General features: G+C 40.0%; 1 protein-coding gene across 5 annotated transcripts in view; it reads right to left on the bottom strand.

Moving 5' to 3' along the window:
* Positions 1-1,364: 1,364 nt before the first annotated feature.
* Positions 1,365-18,269, bottom strand: part of ckap5 (cytoskeleton associated protein 5) — a 42,101-nt gene continuing 25,196 nt past the window's right edge. For 3 of the 5 annotated variants that reach the window (XM_085283213.1, XM_085283216.1, XM_085283214.1), the window contains 17 exons: positions 17,007-17,156; positions 16,734-16,937; positions 16,519-16,654; positions 15,514-15,707; positions 15,246-15,418; positions 11,289-11,312; positions 9,496-9,669; positions 9,267-9,387; positions 8,715-8,894; positions 8,432-8,619; positions 5,978-6,053; positions 5,702-5,890; positions 5,176-5,313; positions 4,757-4,840; positions 4,482-4,641; positions 4,274-4,392; positions 1,365-3,591 (listed from right to left, as the gene is read on the bottom strand). In XM_085283213.1, the coding sequence (XP_085139339.1) occupies positions 3,331-3,591; positions 4,274-4,392; positions 4,482-4,641; positions 4,757-4,840; positions 5,176-5,313; positions 5,702-5,890; positions 5,978-6,053; positions 8,432-8,619; positions 8,715-8,894; positions 9,267-9,387; positions 9,496-9,669; positions 11,289-11,312; positions 15,246-15,418; positions 15,514-15,707; positions 16,519-16,654; positions 16,734-16,937; positions 17,007-17,156 (2,571 nt within the window). In that variant the 3' untranslated portion in view covers positions 1,365-3,330. The remainder of the gene's footprint in view (positions 3,592-4,273; positions 4,393-4,481; positions 4,642-4,756; positions 4,841-5,175; positions 5,314-5,701; positions 5,891-5,977; positions 6,054-8,431; positions 8,620-8,714; positions 8,895-9,266; positions 9,388-9,495; positions 9,670-11,288; positions 11,313-15,245; positions 15,419-15,513; positions 15,708-16,518; positions 16,655-16,733; positions 16,938-17,006; positions 17,157-18,269) is intronic. The other 2 variants (XM_085283215.1, XM_085283217.1) reach the window with 1 other exon arrangement.

The following is an 18,269-nucleotide window of genomic DNA, read 5'->3' as shown; positions in this document are numbered from 1 at the left end:
TGTAAAACCGGGGTGCAACCTCATCATAACAGCTTTGACTGGCAACTGCAGACCGCCGTCCACATTTGAAAATTTACGCAATAATTTGCGCACCTACATCACTATGTACGGCTCATTGTGGGTTCGCTTTTCATGGTGCCTTTAGGTGCACCTCGTAAATTCTGCAATTTATACTCCCAAAGACACAAGGTTGTTTAATTTCCCTTGGTTGGGATAAGAAAAATACTGTATATCTGTAATCACTTTGTTGTTGATGCCAGGTTTCATATAATTCAGTGCTAAAATCACACTCATACAAATAATACACACAAAATACAAACTGATAAACGGTTATATTTACACATTTCAAAGAATATAACAACCAAGTTGTTATCAACAGTCATCAGATATCAACCCTATGGTTGTTCAAGCTGTCTTTGTGTGGATCATTGATCATTTTCAAGTTTTATGGTTGCAAAATTTTGACATTACATCCTAGAAATCACAAGAACTCCCACATTCACTGCTAAATCAGTACATACTTCATAATTCATTTAAAAAAATGAATTCACTGGTTTCATGCAAACACTGCCATATTCTTCTTAAAAATGTTTTTGTGTACATCTGTGATCATTTTCACATGATATGGCTGCAGAAGTGTGAAATTATTACATACAGAAATCAAAGTGTCATCCCATTCCGTGTAGGCAGGAGGAAAAAAAAAAAAAAAAAAAAAAAAAAAAAATTCCCAGCACTGCCACTGGATACTTTTGGGATTTTACATCGTGTTTCACATCTTATTGAGGGGCAAATTAAAAGGTCAAAGGTCTCTCTCTCTCTCTCTCACTTTCAGTGCTGCTAAATTTGAATTTAATTCCTCATTACACTCGTTTTGTCCTGCTGTGTGTCTGTGTCCAGATCCTGGAATGTCTCAATCTTTGTGTTGACTGTCAGGTCTACTTTATTTATAGCTTGTGTTTACATTTCAGGTCTCCAAAAAAAGAAGTGAAGCTCATCATTGTAAAATCAGTTATTTGGTGGTCACCATATATCATATAGTACTTTAACCATTTTCCCCTCCCAAAGGGAGGGCATTAATATTTTATAGACCAAATAACAATGAATTTTGGAAAAACCCAGAAGAACCATTGATGAGTCTTTTCACTCCTACAAATACAGAAGTTCTAAAACAACAAATTTTCTCCTTTAAGGGCAGAAAAAAAAAATAAAAAAAATTCCACAACATATTATACAAGCATGGCTAAGGAATTACATACTTACTCAGCATCTGTTTTTGTATTTAATATTAACTACGGAACAGATGACTTAACAGCCTTAGTTATCTTCATTGGCCGAGGGCTGGAAATAAGAGATGTAATAAGCAGTTTAATTGATGTAAACTTTATTTACAGAATAACATAAAAATCACAGGCTCATGCCATGCTCCTACAGCCTACAAACACAGAGTGCTTCCTTCTGCTGAACAACAGTTTGGACAATGCACTTTACAGTGGCAACCACGTTCACCCTGCAGTCTGGCTTCATGGCTGCGGTTTGTTAAGTGAAGGTTAATGGAGAGTTTTACATACATTATTTACAGCTGAGTGTAAACCCACAGCACAGCGCAACACAACTGCACACATGTAAGAAAAATTCTCAGCGGTCACTTCCTTCCTTCAACAAAATAAGCCTGTTTTTTTAAACTGCACCATTAATTGTACACCAGCTCCAACCCATTTCAGGGGGAAAACAGTAGCTTCTAGACTCTGAAGCAAGACTACAAAAACAGATGGAGTTACTAAAACAATGGATCTGATTCATTTAGTTTACAAAACCACTAATAAGTGGACTGGAGGAGTCTACTTTAGAGATCCAGACAAAAGGAGACCGTTATGAGATCAGCCCGTCCTTCAGTGCAAGCTGATGAGAGTTTGAAACATTTTCCCACTGTTTTCTGATGGGTCAACCATTGCATACACTAAAATGAGAAAATAACCTGCAGATTAATAGAGAACATCTAGTAGTTAAAACCCTATACCGAAGTGTGGACCAGCCAATGTTTTTGGTTACACTTTTGCTCTTCCTGTGATAACAAAGCTCAAGAAAAAGCTACAAAACAAACCAGATACTTTCTGAAAGCCCATCATCTGAGTATCTGGTTAAAGAAGATGCAGATAATCCATCAGAATCTGAATAAATGCAACTCAACTTACAATATTTTCAAGTCTGAAATTGACAAAAAAAAAAAACAAAAAACAAACAAACTTTAGACACGTTAATTAAAGTAGGTGCTGGAGTTTTACAGTGTCACTTAGAGATGCCAACCATGGGCCAGAGGACAGAAAGCCTTTATTATTATTACTTTGACTTCATGCAGCTATACAGTTGAAATTTAGTTAATGACCGTTAATGTGAAACAATGGTTTTAAGTACATTAATTTTTTGAAGGTTATCCTTTCAGCTGAATATAACATTAATTCCTATTTATAATCAATATGACCTGGACTCATTACTGAAGCTAAACTCTTGAGCAGTGCAGCAGTAAATCAGCCTGTCCCAGCAAATTTCACTCTCCCAGTAATGACATCTCCTATTCAGAGGTGGAGAATGAAACCTGACAACTGGATTCACATCAGAATATAACATGTTACTAAGGCAGAAAAGGGGAAAAACTAAAGGCTTTTGCAAATAAAATTTAAGAGCATCTTCTCAGATTTCCTGCTGAGGTAAATTTAATTCAGTGTGTTGAACACATTCTTTAAAATCATACTGAACTGATGCAAAGCTGAAATCACAGAAACTATGTATGACCAATAGGGGGCACTCACCTCATGTCACGCACCTCATTTTGGGCGTCTACCTGAATATTGCTACTGTTGTGTCCTTGACATTTTCCCCTGCAGCCAACAGAAGTGTTGAACTGTTCAATATATACAAAACAAAAAAACGAGCAGACAAGTGGCTGAGGAAGCTTCATAATACAGAGTGTACATAGAGGGCAAAGACAGAACAAAGTACATAATCCTAATTCTCTAACAACTACAACACCACCGGTGCCCCTCCTCTCATATTGCTGAAGGGCTTCAGCTTTTCACTCTGATGAACAATAACTCACATTCTGATAACAGTAGCTGAAAACACCTGTATGGTTTCTACAGGGTGCGTTTTATTTCTAACAACATACAGGCACAGTGGGTGGAGTCAGGTTCAAATCTGAGGCGGGGTCCTGTGTCCTTCCCTTTCCCTCCAGCAGAACATCAATATAAAGACAGCATGAGTTAAAAAGGTGGATGGTCCATTTCTTACTAGAGGACTCCACAAGGTTAATGGATGAGATGTGGTGCTCCTGCTTCACTGCCGCTTACTCTTTATCCTCTCTAGGCGTTTCTTCAGGTCATCCAGGTTGGCAGCTGGTGAAGCTGAGCGGGTGTTGGTGTGTGTCGGGGAGTGAACGTTGTGCTCCTGCATGTACAGCTCCCGCGACTCTTTCAGCTGTGACAGCTTGCTTTGCAGCATATCGGTGGATGATGCCACTGACGGCTTTGAGGACAGCAGGGAGGAGATGGTGGGTCGCTGCTGAGCCTCGTCCTCACTTCCCCCAACACTCTGTTGCTGGTGGAGGGAGACAGAGGGCGAAAAGACACGTTAGCTTAGGCTGCATACCACTACTAACAAACACTCATCCTGGAATTAGGGCTGTGCGATATGACCAAAATCTCATATTTAAGACATCTATCGTCCGATAACGATATAAATCACAAAAATGTGACATTTTCTGTAAATTCTGTGAATCTCGGGCAGCTCGACTTGCGTGAAGTGTTTCCTGCTGCACGTTGTATAGCTGGAGTCGAGTGTTTTAACCGATACATTTTTAGACAAGTTGTTACGGCCGCCGTTTTCTTTGTGAGTATTTATTACACGGCGTGCTGCGGGGAAAAGCCTGTTCTAACGTTTGAGTCTAAGGTTTATTTTTTAGCACCTGGCGGCTCTTTTTTAATTCTCATCCGTAAACAGTCTGCATGCTCTTTCACGTGATTCAGTTTATTTTGAAAAGTCTCAACAGGATCTTGAGCTTTATTGTGAAAGGTTTATGTGGAAAATAAACAAGTGGACAAGCCATTGTTGTATCGTCGTTGCTAATGACAACGCATAAAAACAGGCGCTTGTCCGTCTGTACTTCTCTCGTATAAAAGAGAGGACTTTAAGAAATTAATATAGCCACTACACTACTTTGATAAGCAGCTGTAGCTCATCAGTGCATTGTGACTTTACTAAATGAATAATACCAACTGACCCTGGAAGTGTTTTCCAGGCCTTGTCTTTGTCTGAGAATCTTCAGTCTTTCATAGTAAACAGCTGGCTTCAGCTCCTCGTTGCTGCTCAGACTGGAGTCAACACCATGCTGAGGGATCACTGCAGAGAAGCATACACACAGATGTTACTACACATTCCTGATTGATAATAACCAAAGAGCACCATGACAACATGGGGTACAGCTGTACCTGCTGTGGTCTGGATTCGAGTTTTCCCCTCTCTCTCAGACTCAATCATGCGAAGGCCTCGCTCCACGTAACTCTGGAAGAACTGGGATGTGTTTTTGAGGAACGGTTCCAGGTCTGCATCTGAGTACTTCTGTTTGTACTCATATAACTCTGTCAAACCCTGAAAAGGAGAGTGTTCATGCTTCACTTTGTTGTCCAGGGTCAAAAGTATCATAAAACGTATTTCAAAATTAATTACACTGCTGCTTTGATTTTCAAACAGGAGCGATGCTGACCTCTTTAGTGTTCTCCTTGGAGCCGATCTTCTTGAAGATTTCAGACAGAATGTCACTGACCTTTGCCTTTGACATCCGATCGTCCTGCAAAAGAAACATCAGGATAGTGTAACTCAGTAGTAGTTGACAGTTCAATTATTTAACCCTCTGGACTCAATGGATTTGCTACATCATGCTTTTTCCTGAACACTGCCGTCACATTTAGTGCAGGAAGAAATGGTAAAAAACTGGATCGTCTAAGAAAAGCACCGGGGAGGAGAAGAGAGAAAAAACCCCGGAGGAATAAAACACATATTCACACAAGAAAAAGTAGAATTTTATTTAACTTGTAAATCAGCATTCTGCTCAACATAAACTCACAACTCTGATGGAACATTCTCCATTTATAGAATCATTGCCGAGTTTTATGCGTTACTTACTATACGCAGTCCCCCCTTCTCGTTGCTTCGGTCACTCTTGAGTCCCGCCAGGTTTCCAGAGTGTTTGACTACCCGCCTCAGATGGGCCTCCAACTCAGACTCGTTACGATTCTCAATCATCGACAGGTGGTCAAGGATCTGATCATCATTAATACAAAGCAATAGGAAAGAGTCATCAATAAATGAACATTTTAAATACTCATTTAAAAAGAGTCCAATTCAAAACTTTATCAAAAGCATTAAGCATGAATGAATGGTAAAATAATGTGACCTGGACCTATGTATGGGTTACTAAACAGGTATTGCAGTTTTCTTATATAACTTCTATAAGAGCTTTTCTTGTTTTAGTGTCCATTCAAAGCTCTTTAGACAACAAGTTGCACTGAACCATACATTTAGATGGCACTCTAAAGGGAGCATGCAAACTCCACAAATGGAACCCAAGCAAACCAAGGGATTCAAAACAGCAACTTTTATTTTTGCTGTGAAGCGCTAGTATTAACCACTCAGCTACTGTGTGTGTTACCTTTGCCCCGGTGAGCTTGCAGAGTGTGTGTAGCAGCGTCTTGAGGGTCCTGTGTGGGACATCGCTCTTGAGCTGCTTAAGTTTCTCTTTGGGAAAAACTTTCATGAAGTTGTGGACATCCAGCAGGATCCGGTCCAGGTTTATGTTGTTGATGGTCTCTGGGAGGAAGCGGATAACCCTCCACAAACACTGAATGTAAATAAACATGAGTTAGAAGTCCAGTTTAAAGCATTTTTAGTGGACAGCAGGTTTGGCACTAACATCAGGTTCCCTTACTTTCATGACCAGCTCTGAGACCATGGGGGAACCAGCTGTCGAGACCAGTGTGTCCTGAAGCAACACCAGCAGAGCACTGCCAAGGGACGGGAAGGAAAGAAGTAAAGTTTATTTGTCAAGTCAATTTCACAGAAAAACAGTCACAAAGCACCCGTACACAAAACAAGTTAAATAAACAGGAACATTAAGGACTATAACAGCCAGTAAACACAATATCAACTGGTAGTTTAAAAACAAACAAATAGTAATTCAATAAAAAATAAAAAATAAAAAAAAAATCTCAGGAGAAAGTGATGCTAGAATGTGTTAATAGTCCAGCACTAAAATAATCTAAATGAATGACATAAATGCGTTGAATAAGGAGACCAGTTGTAGCAATTTAAAAATGTTCCTTAAATGAAAGAAACAGGAACAAGACAAAAGGTTTTACATGTTGAAGTCCAAAGAAGCAAATATTAAATTAAGTCAAGACAGGTCGAGCCGAGATAATCGATTGCTATGAACTGGTGGTAGTGTCCACTTGGTAGGGCTGCTCGATTATGGCAAAAATGATAATCACGATCATTTTCACTGAAATTGAGATCTCGATTATTTGACAATATTTATTTAACAATAACAATGTATTGAAAAATGACTTTAAAGATTGTCAAAAAATAATATAAAATAGTGTGCAAATACTGATAACAGTGCAAATGTTTGCAATATAAAAAATAAATGAAAAATGTAAACATCTATGTTTAGTAAACTTTGCAGTGTTGCTCTGTGGTGCAGCTACGACACTGTAGCAAAGTTTACACACTATGTCTACTTGATCCACGTCTGACTCTGCGGACCCATAATGTTTCCACACCACTGAAGTTTTTTTTTACCTCTCTTTTCAACCAGCGGCAGTCACTCTCCTCTCCAGATAACTTCTGCTTAGCTTTCCGAGCTTCCCTCGGGTCCTCTTAATCAGCGGTCCCCAACCCCCGGGCCTCGGACCGGTACCGGTCCGTAAGTCGTTTGGTACCGGGCCGCGAGAGTTGAGGCTCAGGTGTGAAATGTATAGTTTTCAGGGTTTTTAAATCAGTTTTCAGTGTTATTTTGTTATCGTTTATTCGGTTTTCCTGGGTCTTTTCACGTGTGTTATGAATAAATCTTCTTTTTTTCGGTACCGGTACTAGTTTTATTTTGTTGTATTTATCCGCGACACCTTAAAGGCCGGTCCATGAAAATATTGTCGGGCATAAACTGGTCCGTGGCTCAAAAAAGGTTGGAGACCGCTGCTCTTAATTGTTGTGACACGTGTTCGAAATGCAGAGAGGTGCGCTCGATTTGCCACACGGAGCAGCGCAAGAGTAAAGCACAAGGGAGGGGCTAATAATCGGCTCAGTCATTTTTAATGATCGTTGAAAGCCCAGATCGTAATCGTGATTAAAATTTGATTCATTGAGCAGCCCTACCACTTGGGACAGCCAGGTATCCCAGAATGCATTTCAAATCACAAGCAGAGAAGCATCTGAACCAACACGTTGTTCGTGGATACTGAAGACTCCAGCCTGTCCAGAAATTATTACATCATCTGTTTTTAAAGAAATGTTTATTCAGCGATAATCTAAGCACCAGCTCTCTGTTAGAATTTTCTGAGTTTACTAAAATAAAAATGAAATCAGAACAACATCTGATTTGTGTGGTGTGTGCTTTTTTTAAAAAAATTTTAATGTTGGCGTTTTGGTCATGTTACGTTTAACTGTCAAAGACTTGTTAGAAACTATGAAACACATCAGATTTCTGGATGCTAGCAGTAATTTCCGTAATAGTCTATTTCAGTATTGTGGTGTACAGTTACCACTATGTCGTTGGAAAGTCCACACGAGTCCAGATTTCTGAGGACACACTCACGTGGGCGTTATCTATGATACTCCTAAACTACAAGTTAACTTAAGTCAACCAAGTCAGACAATTCTGTTGTAATGAAAAACAAACACTCATCCCACCCGCAAGTTAGCGCAGTGCCAGCTGTTTAATTCACAGCAGCTTCTGCAGTAACCATGGTAACCATGGACACTGAGCACGTGGATCGATGCAGTTCAGACTTTGGGTAATACCCCAAAATCTGTCTCTTTGAAACTAAAAAAGGCTCATTTATCAGCTGTGCAGCTGGTTTTCCAGCAGGGTCCTGCTGAAAAACTGCAAGATAAAGGGAAACATGTTGATGATGAATTATTTATGTAAATAAAATGGAAGGACTGTGGCGCTTTCTGCTGATCGTAAACTGAAACACTGAATGTAACTGGCTCCCAACCAGGTTGTGTGTTCAGAATAGGTTATTATGGTGATTCAGCCGCCCACCTTAGTAACACAAAACTGACCTCTCTGGACTTAAAGCCGTAAAAGAAAGAATGAAATAATAATACAGATACACACACAGAAGTTAGCTGAAGTTATCGCAGTGAGGAGTTTCTTCTTACTGACCTGATCATGTTGGTCTGGTCAGACTTCTCCAGGACTCTGATTACAAGCAGGTTGACAGACCTGATGACCTGTGTTCCATCTTCTACATCCTCCACTCTGCTGTCCAGCATCAACGTTATCAGACCATGCATCAGGTCCTTCAACACACCCATAGATGCCTCTCTGGCCAGGGACTCCATAGAGAACAGCTAGTAGAAAGGAACAAGAGGAGGTCCATAAAGACATCAGCATCCTCCTCTCAAATCAAGCTAACAGATGTGATTACTGTGTAGGTACAACTCACAGACAGCATGTTTCCTATGATGCAGCTATACAACTTTATGATATCCTTCTTATCCACCCGATCGTCAGCCATGTGCGTGCTGTTGATGAGCCTCAGCTGCATGATGGTTGCAATAAGAAACTGATCAATGTGTCCCGACATCACTTCCGCTTTGTCCTCCTGTCGCAGTACCTCATCAATCTGCAGAGGAAAGTAAAATCCTTCAGATTTAGAGAGAAATGCTATTTGGGAACACTGAGCATGGGTTCAGGGATACCATTATACTTTTATTCACCAACATTTATGCATCAAGTTGTGACAGGAGTATCTTTGTAGTGCTTGTGTCAATAAACAAATAAATACATCCTGACTATCATGTGAAAATATCCATTCCTGAAAAGGGGGGGAAAGAAAGACCTGTGCCATGTTTTCCTAGCAGTGCAAAGTCACCGTGTTTTTTAAAGAAACTCTTCTGCTTCATTAATGATTACTGCGAGTGGTGGTTGACAGTTTACTAAATATTTCATATCCAATCAGTTGAAAATGTGCTCTGTGCAAAATATGTTTGTTTACCTGTGCCAGCGCCTGGATGCTGGTGTTGATGTCACCACTCGCAACCTGAGAGATGACAAAGTTGATGGTGGAAGCCGTGCTGTTGTGCAGTTCATCAAAGTGTGGCGAGACCGAACGCATCCTTTGAACACAAAATTGCAAAGAAGCATTAAACCTCAACAAATGTTCACTTCTTTCTTGTTTGTGTTGCTTGTGTGTGCGCTTAATTATCAGGACTGAGGTTGTTTACTTGGGTTCAGGGATCATGATGGGCTCCAGCAGCTCATCCAGCTTGTGTTGGACAAGGTCCGGCAGCTCGCACACTCTACCCTGGTCCATCTCAATCATATCCAGGTCTAGCTGGAACTCCTTGGGGATGGATGGATGCAGGGACTCTGTGTGCTGTGCATTCTGACGGGCTTGGCTAGATAGATTGAGGGAGGGATTGGAAGACAGGTGGTGGGAAAAGAAGACAAGACACTAAATTTAGTTGAGCATAATAATCCATCAGTGCTGCTTAGCTCCAGTCCTCACACAACTTCAAGCTTTGAGAGATAATGTGGATATAAGTGAATATCCTCAGCCTAAAGAAGGGTTTATCCAATTTAATATGATTAATAAATGAGTTTGAAACTCTCAAATGTCACATTTCTATGAATCACTGCATTCCAACACAGGACTTGTATGTGTGAGAATTGTCTGATCAACCAAATTTCACTGGGACTGTCTGAACAGAAACAGAGCAGCACTGATTTTAAAGACATTGAGTTTGTATCCTTCAGCGAGATGGGGAAAAAGTCATGTGGACAACCAGATAAAAGGCTACTGTTCATTACATTGATAACAAATAACAGGTTGATGAAAGTGATTTATCCAGCTGGTAACGTATTTCAGCAGCATAGCCTCAGCTATTTGCATAAAGGACCTATGACATTGATTTTGTAAAAAGAAAAACTTTGTACTTTTATAACAAGACTGAAATTTTAAGGAACCTTTTGTTTTGGCCAGAATGAGGGAACGAATCCAGATACCTCAGAAAGGTGTAATGTCACTCTTGAGTTAGCACATTCCAGACAGAATGAGGAAAAACAGGATTTAGTAAGTTGGAGCCATTCAGGCATCACTAGCAATGCAGTATAGTGCTTTTGCTATAGATGGATAGAGCCTGATAAATACAAATACAGCAGTGGTAGTACAGATGAAACATTTACAGTTTTGCTTTTTACTGTTTATGTTCGGTTATCTTGGATTACTGACTCAGGGTATGTTGGTGTGCTCTGATTTTCCGAGTGGGAAATCTGAGTTAAGGGTGGAGTTCCACAAAAAAACCCAAAAAACCAACAAAAAAAACCAAACAAAAAAACCCAAAGATTTCCAACTAATGAACTCATTACGACTTATTTAGGAACGCACCAACGTGCAACTTTGGTGGGCAGACAGCATGCTATAAAATTAGAAAGTACCCAGCAAATTCTAAAACTCATGTCATGAACTTTGAAGTAACCCCATAATTTGGTGAAATCTATTTTCACAGCAGTCCAAAGACCCTGAAAATTTAGGTTAGGCTGCAATAACATATTGTTAAGTGCCGGTGCAACACGCCCATCACAATATTCTTTAAACATTGGCCCTTCTTTTAGTGAAAAATAAAGAACAGCACACACTGAAATTTTACCATAATCCACTGACAAAAGTGAAAAAGACAAACATGTCAGCAAAGCTCATTGGCTTAACCAGTGTACTACGGTGGGTGATGTACATCAGCAAGAAGGCTGCAAGAGTGATTCACACCTCTGGGTCAAAAATCAAAAATCCAGATCACCATAATACAGAGGAGGGGAAAAGATACATTTTCATGCTTCTGTTTGAAGAAACAGCAACCACAATATTTGGCAAAAATAACCCTCTAAAAGTAGAGAAATGAGAGAGAAAGAACAGAAATAACAAGTTTACATTGAACACACTGAACAAGAATACAGTGAGACGAGTTCTTACAATGGCTACAGACAGAAAAGAGGGGAAGGAGGAGGAGTTGGTACTCACATCCTATACGTGCGATACATTATTCTGCTCCAGAAAGGAAGGCAGGCAGAAAAAAGGAGGAAATCACAGAGGAAGAAAGAGGAAGGGTTAAGAGAAAGGCAAGCAGTCGGCCAGTGAAAGGTGATTTTAGTTGAACTAAGTTGAAGACTAGACAAGTAACCTTATGAGAGGAACCCAACATGCAATGACTCAGAATATCAAGACAAGAAGGGGACAGACAAAGTTGTGAGTAAACATTCAAACTGATGTATGACTGCATTAGAGTCATCCCAACCAAAACACAATGGACCAAATGTTTAACATGCTCACAGGAAACATTTGGAATAGATTGCCTTGAAATGCCATGTTACAATTCATAATGCAAACTATTTACGGCAGATATTACAACAATCTAAATCCCTCTAAGATTTTTATTTATTCTTTTTTTTTTTTTCTTTCCTCATAAAACACGATGATTAACTTGGCTACTGTAGAAACCATATTGAATGTTTTTTTTAGCTTAACCTCCTAGGACCTGGCGTCCACATGTGGACATCACATTTTGGGTTATTTAGACCAAAATACTCAATTTTGCTCTACAAGGGCCTGATATCGTGTCACAAATTTAGAGGATCATCATTTAGCCTGGAGAAATAGTTTGCTGCTTTATAAGAAAGCCCTCCGCAAAGCCAGAACATCTTACTATTCATCACTGATTGAAGAAAATAAGAACAACCCCAGGTTTCTCTTCAGCACTGTAGCCAGGCTGACAAAAAGTCAGAGCTCTTTTGAGCCAACAATCCCTTTAACGTTAACTAGTAATGACTTCATGAACTTCTTCACAAATAAAATTTTTATCATTAGAGGAAAAATTACCAATAATCATCCCACAGATGTAATATTATCTACAGCTACTCTTAGTACCATTGATGTTAAGTTAGACTCTTTTTCTCCAATTGATCTTTCTGAGTAACTTCAATAATTACTTCCTCCAAACCATCAACGTGTCTTTTAGACCCCATTCCTACAAAACTGCTCAAAGAAGTCCTGCCATTAATTAATTCTTCAATCTCTAATAATCGGCTATGTACCACAGGCCTTCAAGCTGGCTGTAGTTAAACCTTTACTCAAAAAGCCATCTCTAGACCCAGCAGTCTTAGCTAATTATAGGCCAATCTCCAATCTTCCTTTCATATCAAAAATCCTTGAAAGAGTGGTTGTCAAACAGCTAACAGATCATCTGCAGAGGAATGGCTTATTTGAAGAGTTTCAGAGCTCATGACAGCACAGAAACAGCTTTAGTGAAGGTTACAAATGATCTTCTTATGGCCTCTGACAGTGGACTCATCTCTGTGCTTGTCCTGCTAGACCACACTGCAGCGTTCGATACTGTCGACCATAATATCCTATTAGAGCGATTAGAACATGCTGTAGGTATTATAGGTACTGCACTGCAGTGGTTTGTATCATATCTATCTAATAGACTCCAATTTGTTCATGTAAATGGAGAGTCCTCTTCACACACTGAGGTTAATTATGGAGTTCCACAGGGTTCAGTGCTAGGACCAATTCTGTTTACATTATACATGCTTCCCTTAGGCAGCATCATTAGAAGACATAGCATACATTTTCACTGCTATGCAGATGACACCCAGCTCTATCTGTCCATGAAGCCAGATAACACACACCAATTAGTTAAACTGCAGGAATGTCTTAAAGACATAAAGACCTGGATGACTGCTAACTTTCTGCTTCTTAATTCAGATAAAACTGAGGTTATTGTACTCGGCCCTGAAAATCTTAGAAATATGGTATCTAACCAGATTCTTACTCTGGATGGTATTACCTTGGCCTCCAGTAACACTGTGAGGAACCTTGGAGTCATTTTTGACCAGGACATGTCCTTCAAAGCACATATTAAACAAATATGTAAGACTGCTTTCTTCCATTTGCGCAACATCTCTAAAATTAGAAACATCCTGTCTCAGAGTGACGCTGAAAAACTAGTTCATGCATTTATTACTTCCAGGCTGGACGACTGTAATTCATTATTATCAGGATGTCCAAAAACTCACTGAAAAGCCTTCAGTTAATCCAAAATGCTGCAGCAAGAGTCCTGACAGGGACTAGAAAGAGAGAGCATATTTCTCCTGTATTGGCTTCCCTTCATTGGCTTCTTGTTAAATCCAGAATTGAATTCAAAATCCTGCTCCTCACATACAAGGTCTTAAATAATCAGGCCCCATCTTATCTTAATGACCTTGTAGTACCATATCACCCTATTAGAGCACTTCGCTCTCGCTCTGCAGGCCTACTTGTTGTTCCTAGAGTATTTAAAAGTAGAATGGGAGGCAGAGCCTTCAGTTTTCAGGCCCCTCTTCTGTGGAACCAGCTTCCAGTTTGGATTCGGGAGACAGACACTATCTCTACTTTTAATATTAGGCTTAAAACTTTCCTTTTTGCTAAAGCATATAGTTAGGGCTGGACCAGGTGATCCTGAATCCTCCCTTAGTTATGCTGCAATAGACGTAGGCTACCGGGGGATTCCCATGATGCATTAAGTTTTTCCTTTCCAGTCACCTTTCTCACTCACTATGTGTTAATAGACCTCTCTGCACTGAATCATATCTGTTATTAACCTCTGTCTCTCTTCCACAGCATGTCTTTTATCCTGTCTTCCTTCTCTCACCCCAACCGGTCGCAGCAGATGGCCGCCCCTCCCTGAGCCTGGTTCTGCCGGAGGTTTCTTCCTGTTAAAAGGGAGTTTTTCCTTCCCACTGTCGCCAAAGTGCTTGCTCATAGGGGGTCATATGATTGTTGGGTTTTTCTCTGTATCTATGAAGCGCCTTGAGGCGACTTATGTTGTGATTTGGCGCTATATAAATAAAATTGAATTGAATATCCACTTACGAGGACATTATACTGCTACTGTTCTATCGAAATTTTAAACAAATATCCTCATATGTGGCTCTCATTTTTCTTAGAAACAAAAATCAGGTAAAAAAAAAAAAAAAAAAAATTTAATCTGGTAATTCTTTGTTTTTACATTCATCGGGCCCCAATATGCCCAAATATCAAAGACAAATTAAAAATGCATGCCGTGGAAGAGTTCGGGTCTTAGGAGGTTAATGTTATACTGGTCATACTGGTCTTCCATTTAGTTTACTGTGAAGCTGAAGCTGCTCCCTTGTGCACTGGTCCACAAAACTACATGCTACAATAATTCACTGTGCATAATGAAAGGGTCAATGTTGAGCCAGTAACTCTCAAACTATGACAGCTTTATCAAACCGATTCAATTTTACTTATAACGCACCGAATCACAACAACAGTTACCTAATGGCACTTTAGTGGCACAGAAAATAAAATGCTGCCAGCAAAGAGGTGTAGTGGCAGCATTGTCACCTACTAGCAAGATGGTTCCTGGTTTGAATCTGCCAGCTGACTGCATCCTGTTTTTGTCTGCATGTTCTCCCTGTGCCTACGTAGGTTCTCTCCAGGTACTCCAGTCCAGTCTTTCCCCACTATGACTCTAAGATGTATAGTAGTTTCAAACTGCTCTCCTGGATTACTAATATTTTTTCTGGGGCAAATTAACTGTATCAGCTGACATGAAGCTTACTTTTACACTGAAGAGTCAGTAAAGTTTTAGCATCGAGTTGTTAATGTGTTGGGATTCGTGCAGGCACAACCAAGAAACCGTCAACCTCATTACAACAAGGGTCATTTTTACAAGACCAGTGCCTTAAGTGATTTGTATCATGCTTTAAACTATATGTGAAAACTTCTAGTATTTCTGCCCTACTGTAACCAGTCGCTAAACTTGAAGAATAGCCGTTTCAAAGGCCTGCTGTGCACTGTCACCAAGCAGTAATCACACAATGATTTTTCCCCCTCATCAATATTCTTATCTCTTGGTGAGGGTCCTTTTTATTTTTTTATTTAGTTGAGACAAACTCATAATCAGAGGGGACATACTTAAGCTTATTAGGGTCTTCCTGTGCAGGCTTGCGGAGGAAGGTGGCATTGGAGTTTGTTGGGTGCTCCTTCTGAGACCGATCTGTTGCAGTCTGTTTGGCCACAGCTGTGGGTGCCTTCTTTGCTGATCGCTTTATTCTCTCTTCTAGCATACTCATATCCTTCTCTGACAACTGGAGGCACAGGGATAGAAGCATGTCAAAGAGTGCAGAGTACAATTTCATGTGAAGTCTTACCAAAACATGACCAGGACCAGTGCTCATCTTACATTTCCTATAAGTTTGTAGACCTGATCCCCGCAGACGTTGTAGACAGCCACCACAGTGTTGAGGGCAGCATTGCGTACAGATGTGTCTCTGTCACCAATGTGCACAGCAATTTCTTTCAGAGACTTAGCTGGAGTAGGCTGGCATACATTCATCCCATAGCCCTCTATCAAACAACCTAACTCCTCCAGACATTCTGAGAAAAACAAAAACACAACACAATTACAATGTGTTACAGTATTTCCCCTGCATTTCTCTACATACAGCTTCACATAAATGTGAAGGCCATACAGTCGATAAATTGTCTATTTCTCTCTCTCTCTCCTTCCTGCAATCACCCACTTAAATGTCTTCTGTGGTTTCCCTAAGCCATTTGGTGTTTCAGTTGTCCATTCTCACTTGAATTCCCCCCCGGTTCCAGTCTAATGGCCTCCTCAGTACCTTATAGTACCTTATTAACCTAACAGCAATTTTGCACTTGGACTGCAGACTTACTTGTGTTTCATAGAAGTAGAATGGGAGGCAAAATCTTCAGCTATTTACTAAGGAACCAGTTCCTAGTTTGGATTTAAGAGACATACATGCTCTACTTTTAAGATTAGGCCTAAAACTTTTCTTTCTGATAAAGCTTATATGCTTATGTTACAATAGGCTTAGGCTTCCCATAATGCACTGAGCATTTCTTTTTCCTCCCTGTAGGTTTATACACCACTACTACATTTAATTAGTAAACTCTGGCCCTTTCTCCCATAGTGAGTCTTCGGTCCAGTTTCTGTTTGCCCTCGTCTTTCTCCTAACACCCAACCTATCGCTACAGATGTCTTCCTGAATTGCTGGAGCTGACAGAGCTTGAAAAGAACATTTTCCTTCCCCAAATCAAAATCCTGCCACACAGCTTTCATTTCTAATGCAATTTTTGTTTTATAGCTATAAAAAAAAAAATTGGCACAAACAGAAGAGGACTGATAGTCATGTGGTGCAGCAAAGACTAACCAAAGAAAACCTACCAGCTCTCTGTTTGGAGTTTTTGGATTTGGTTCCATCCATGAGGAAAGGGAAGACCTTGGATGCTGGATAAACCTTGCATAGCATGGCCAGGATAGCCCGAACATCTTTGCGAACCACATCTTTTGATTCTCCAACCTAAATATGAGGGAAGATGCTCAGCGGATGGAGTGAGGAAGAAAATAAATGAAGAGGTCCCATTCGGATATGTACTCACCTTAAGTATGAGGTAGGGGACGAAGGAGTTGGCTTCATACTCCGTCAGGTGGTAGTTCTCTCTATTCAGCATGGCAAACAGCAATTTTAGATACTCAAGCACCTTCATCAGGACTGTGGTGTTGGTATCAAAAAACCGCAGGGTGAACCACTTCAGAATCAGGTCCAGACAGCTGATGGTGGCTTCACTCTCACTCTCCAACCTCTGTTAAACAGACTTCATTAGTGAAACGCAAACAAAACGCACTGCAGTAGGAAGAGGACCAGCCAATACCTCAATCATGACTCCAATGGCCTTGACATGTCTTTGGAAGTCGAAGTGAAACAGCTCATCTTGCAGCCACTTTGCAAAACAGGTGGACATTTGAGTTTTCAACTGCTCCACATATTCATCTCGAGGGGTGATGAAGTTCCACTTCAGAATCTACAACAAAAACGTTTTCTTTTTACTTAAGCAGACATGTCATATTTCACCAAAAAATAAAATAAAATACATTTTGCACATCTAATTTTATCACAATGCAACACTATGAAAATGCCTTTAAATGGTTTAACTGGTATTCAACAGTCCTACAGAGGCTACATGTATTCTACCATTTCATTCATTTTGCATCATCATGATGAGAATGATTACAATCTCCCTTTCTCTGACATACATTAAACTGGAGGTGTTGTGTTCACACAAAAAAAAGAGTAACAATTTCTTAACTACAAGTGTGTAGTTTACACAGCATCTTAATTATAGTATCTCGTAATTAAGATACTGTAATTGGAGCTGATGCTGCTTTTTTTCAGTACAATACGTTACAACAGCTCTTTATTATTCCATTTAAGAGCTATATACGTGTGCAGCAAATGGGTTTCTGTATTATAAGTGAACCACAATCTGTAGCATTTAAAGTGGTACTGGTGGTAATTAATAGGGAACATAGAACAAAAAGGTGCAAATGATTTTGGACATACATGAAAAATAGAGCTGCAATGAGTCATCAAGTATTTTGAAGCATCTGATTATAAAAACTTCGAATAAACCGCGGCTGTGCAGCGTGCTGCTGTCACGATGGAAATGGGAACTCAAGTGTTTCACCCACATTTGCAACTAAAAACGGGGCTGTAATACAAACTTATTTAGGAGCATTGTGTAAATAAAAGGTGTGACATTAAGGCCACACAGGCCCCAGTTTTAAACAGAAACCCTGATAAGACAACAGCAGCAGTGATGATGACGCTGGCGTAGTTTAACATGGAGCCAGAGTCTGTTTACACACCGCGAAGAGCAAAGAGGCCGAGCAGTTACAGACAGACTGAGCTCAGGTAGAATGAAAAAAACAAAACCAAAACGTGTTTGTAGTATCCAACACAGCGGCGCTGTTCCTGTAACCACCTTGTATAACTACTGGGTAGGTGTGTAGCAGTAAAACTGGGCCAGTAAAACTGAGCCACTGACCTGAGGGTTATTATACCGAACAGTGAATTATTGTTAATATTAATTAATTAATAGCTACACCTTCATAACATCTTGTTTTCAGCAGCACAG

This window comes from Mchenga conophoros, linkage group LG7 (genome assembly GCF_057382185.1).
Source record: "Mchenga conophoros isolate Kocher_MC1m ecotype Shallow Benthic linkage group LG7, M_conophoros_male_GT1.1, whole genome shotgun sequence".
Taxonomy (NCBI): domain Eukaryota; kingdom Metazoa; phylum Chordata; class Actinopteri; order Cichliformes; family Cichlidae; genus Mchenga; species Mchenga conophoros.
Note: the sequence above shows the minus strand (reverse complement) of the source record. Positions and strands in the feature narration are given on the sequence as shown.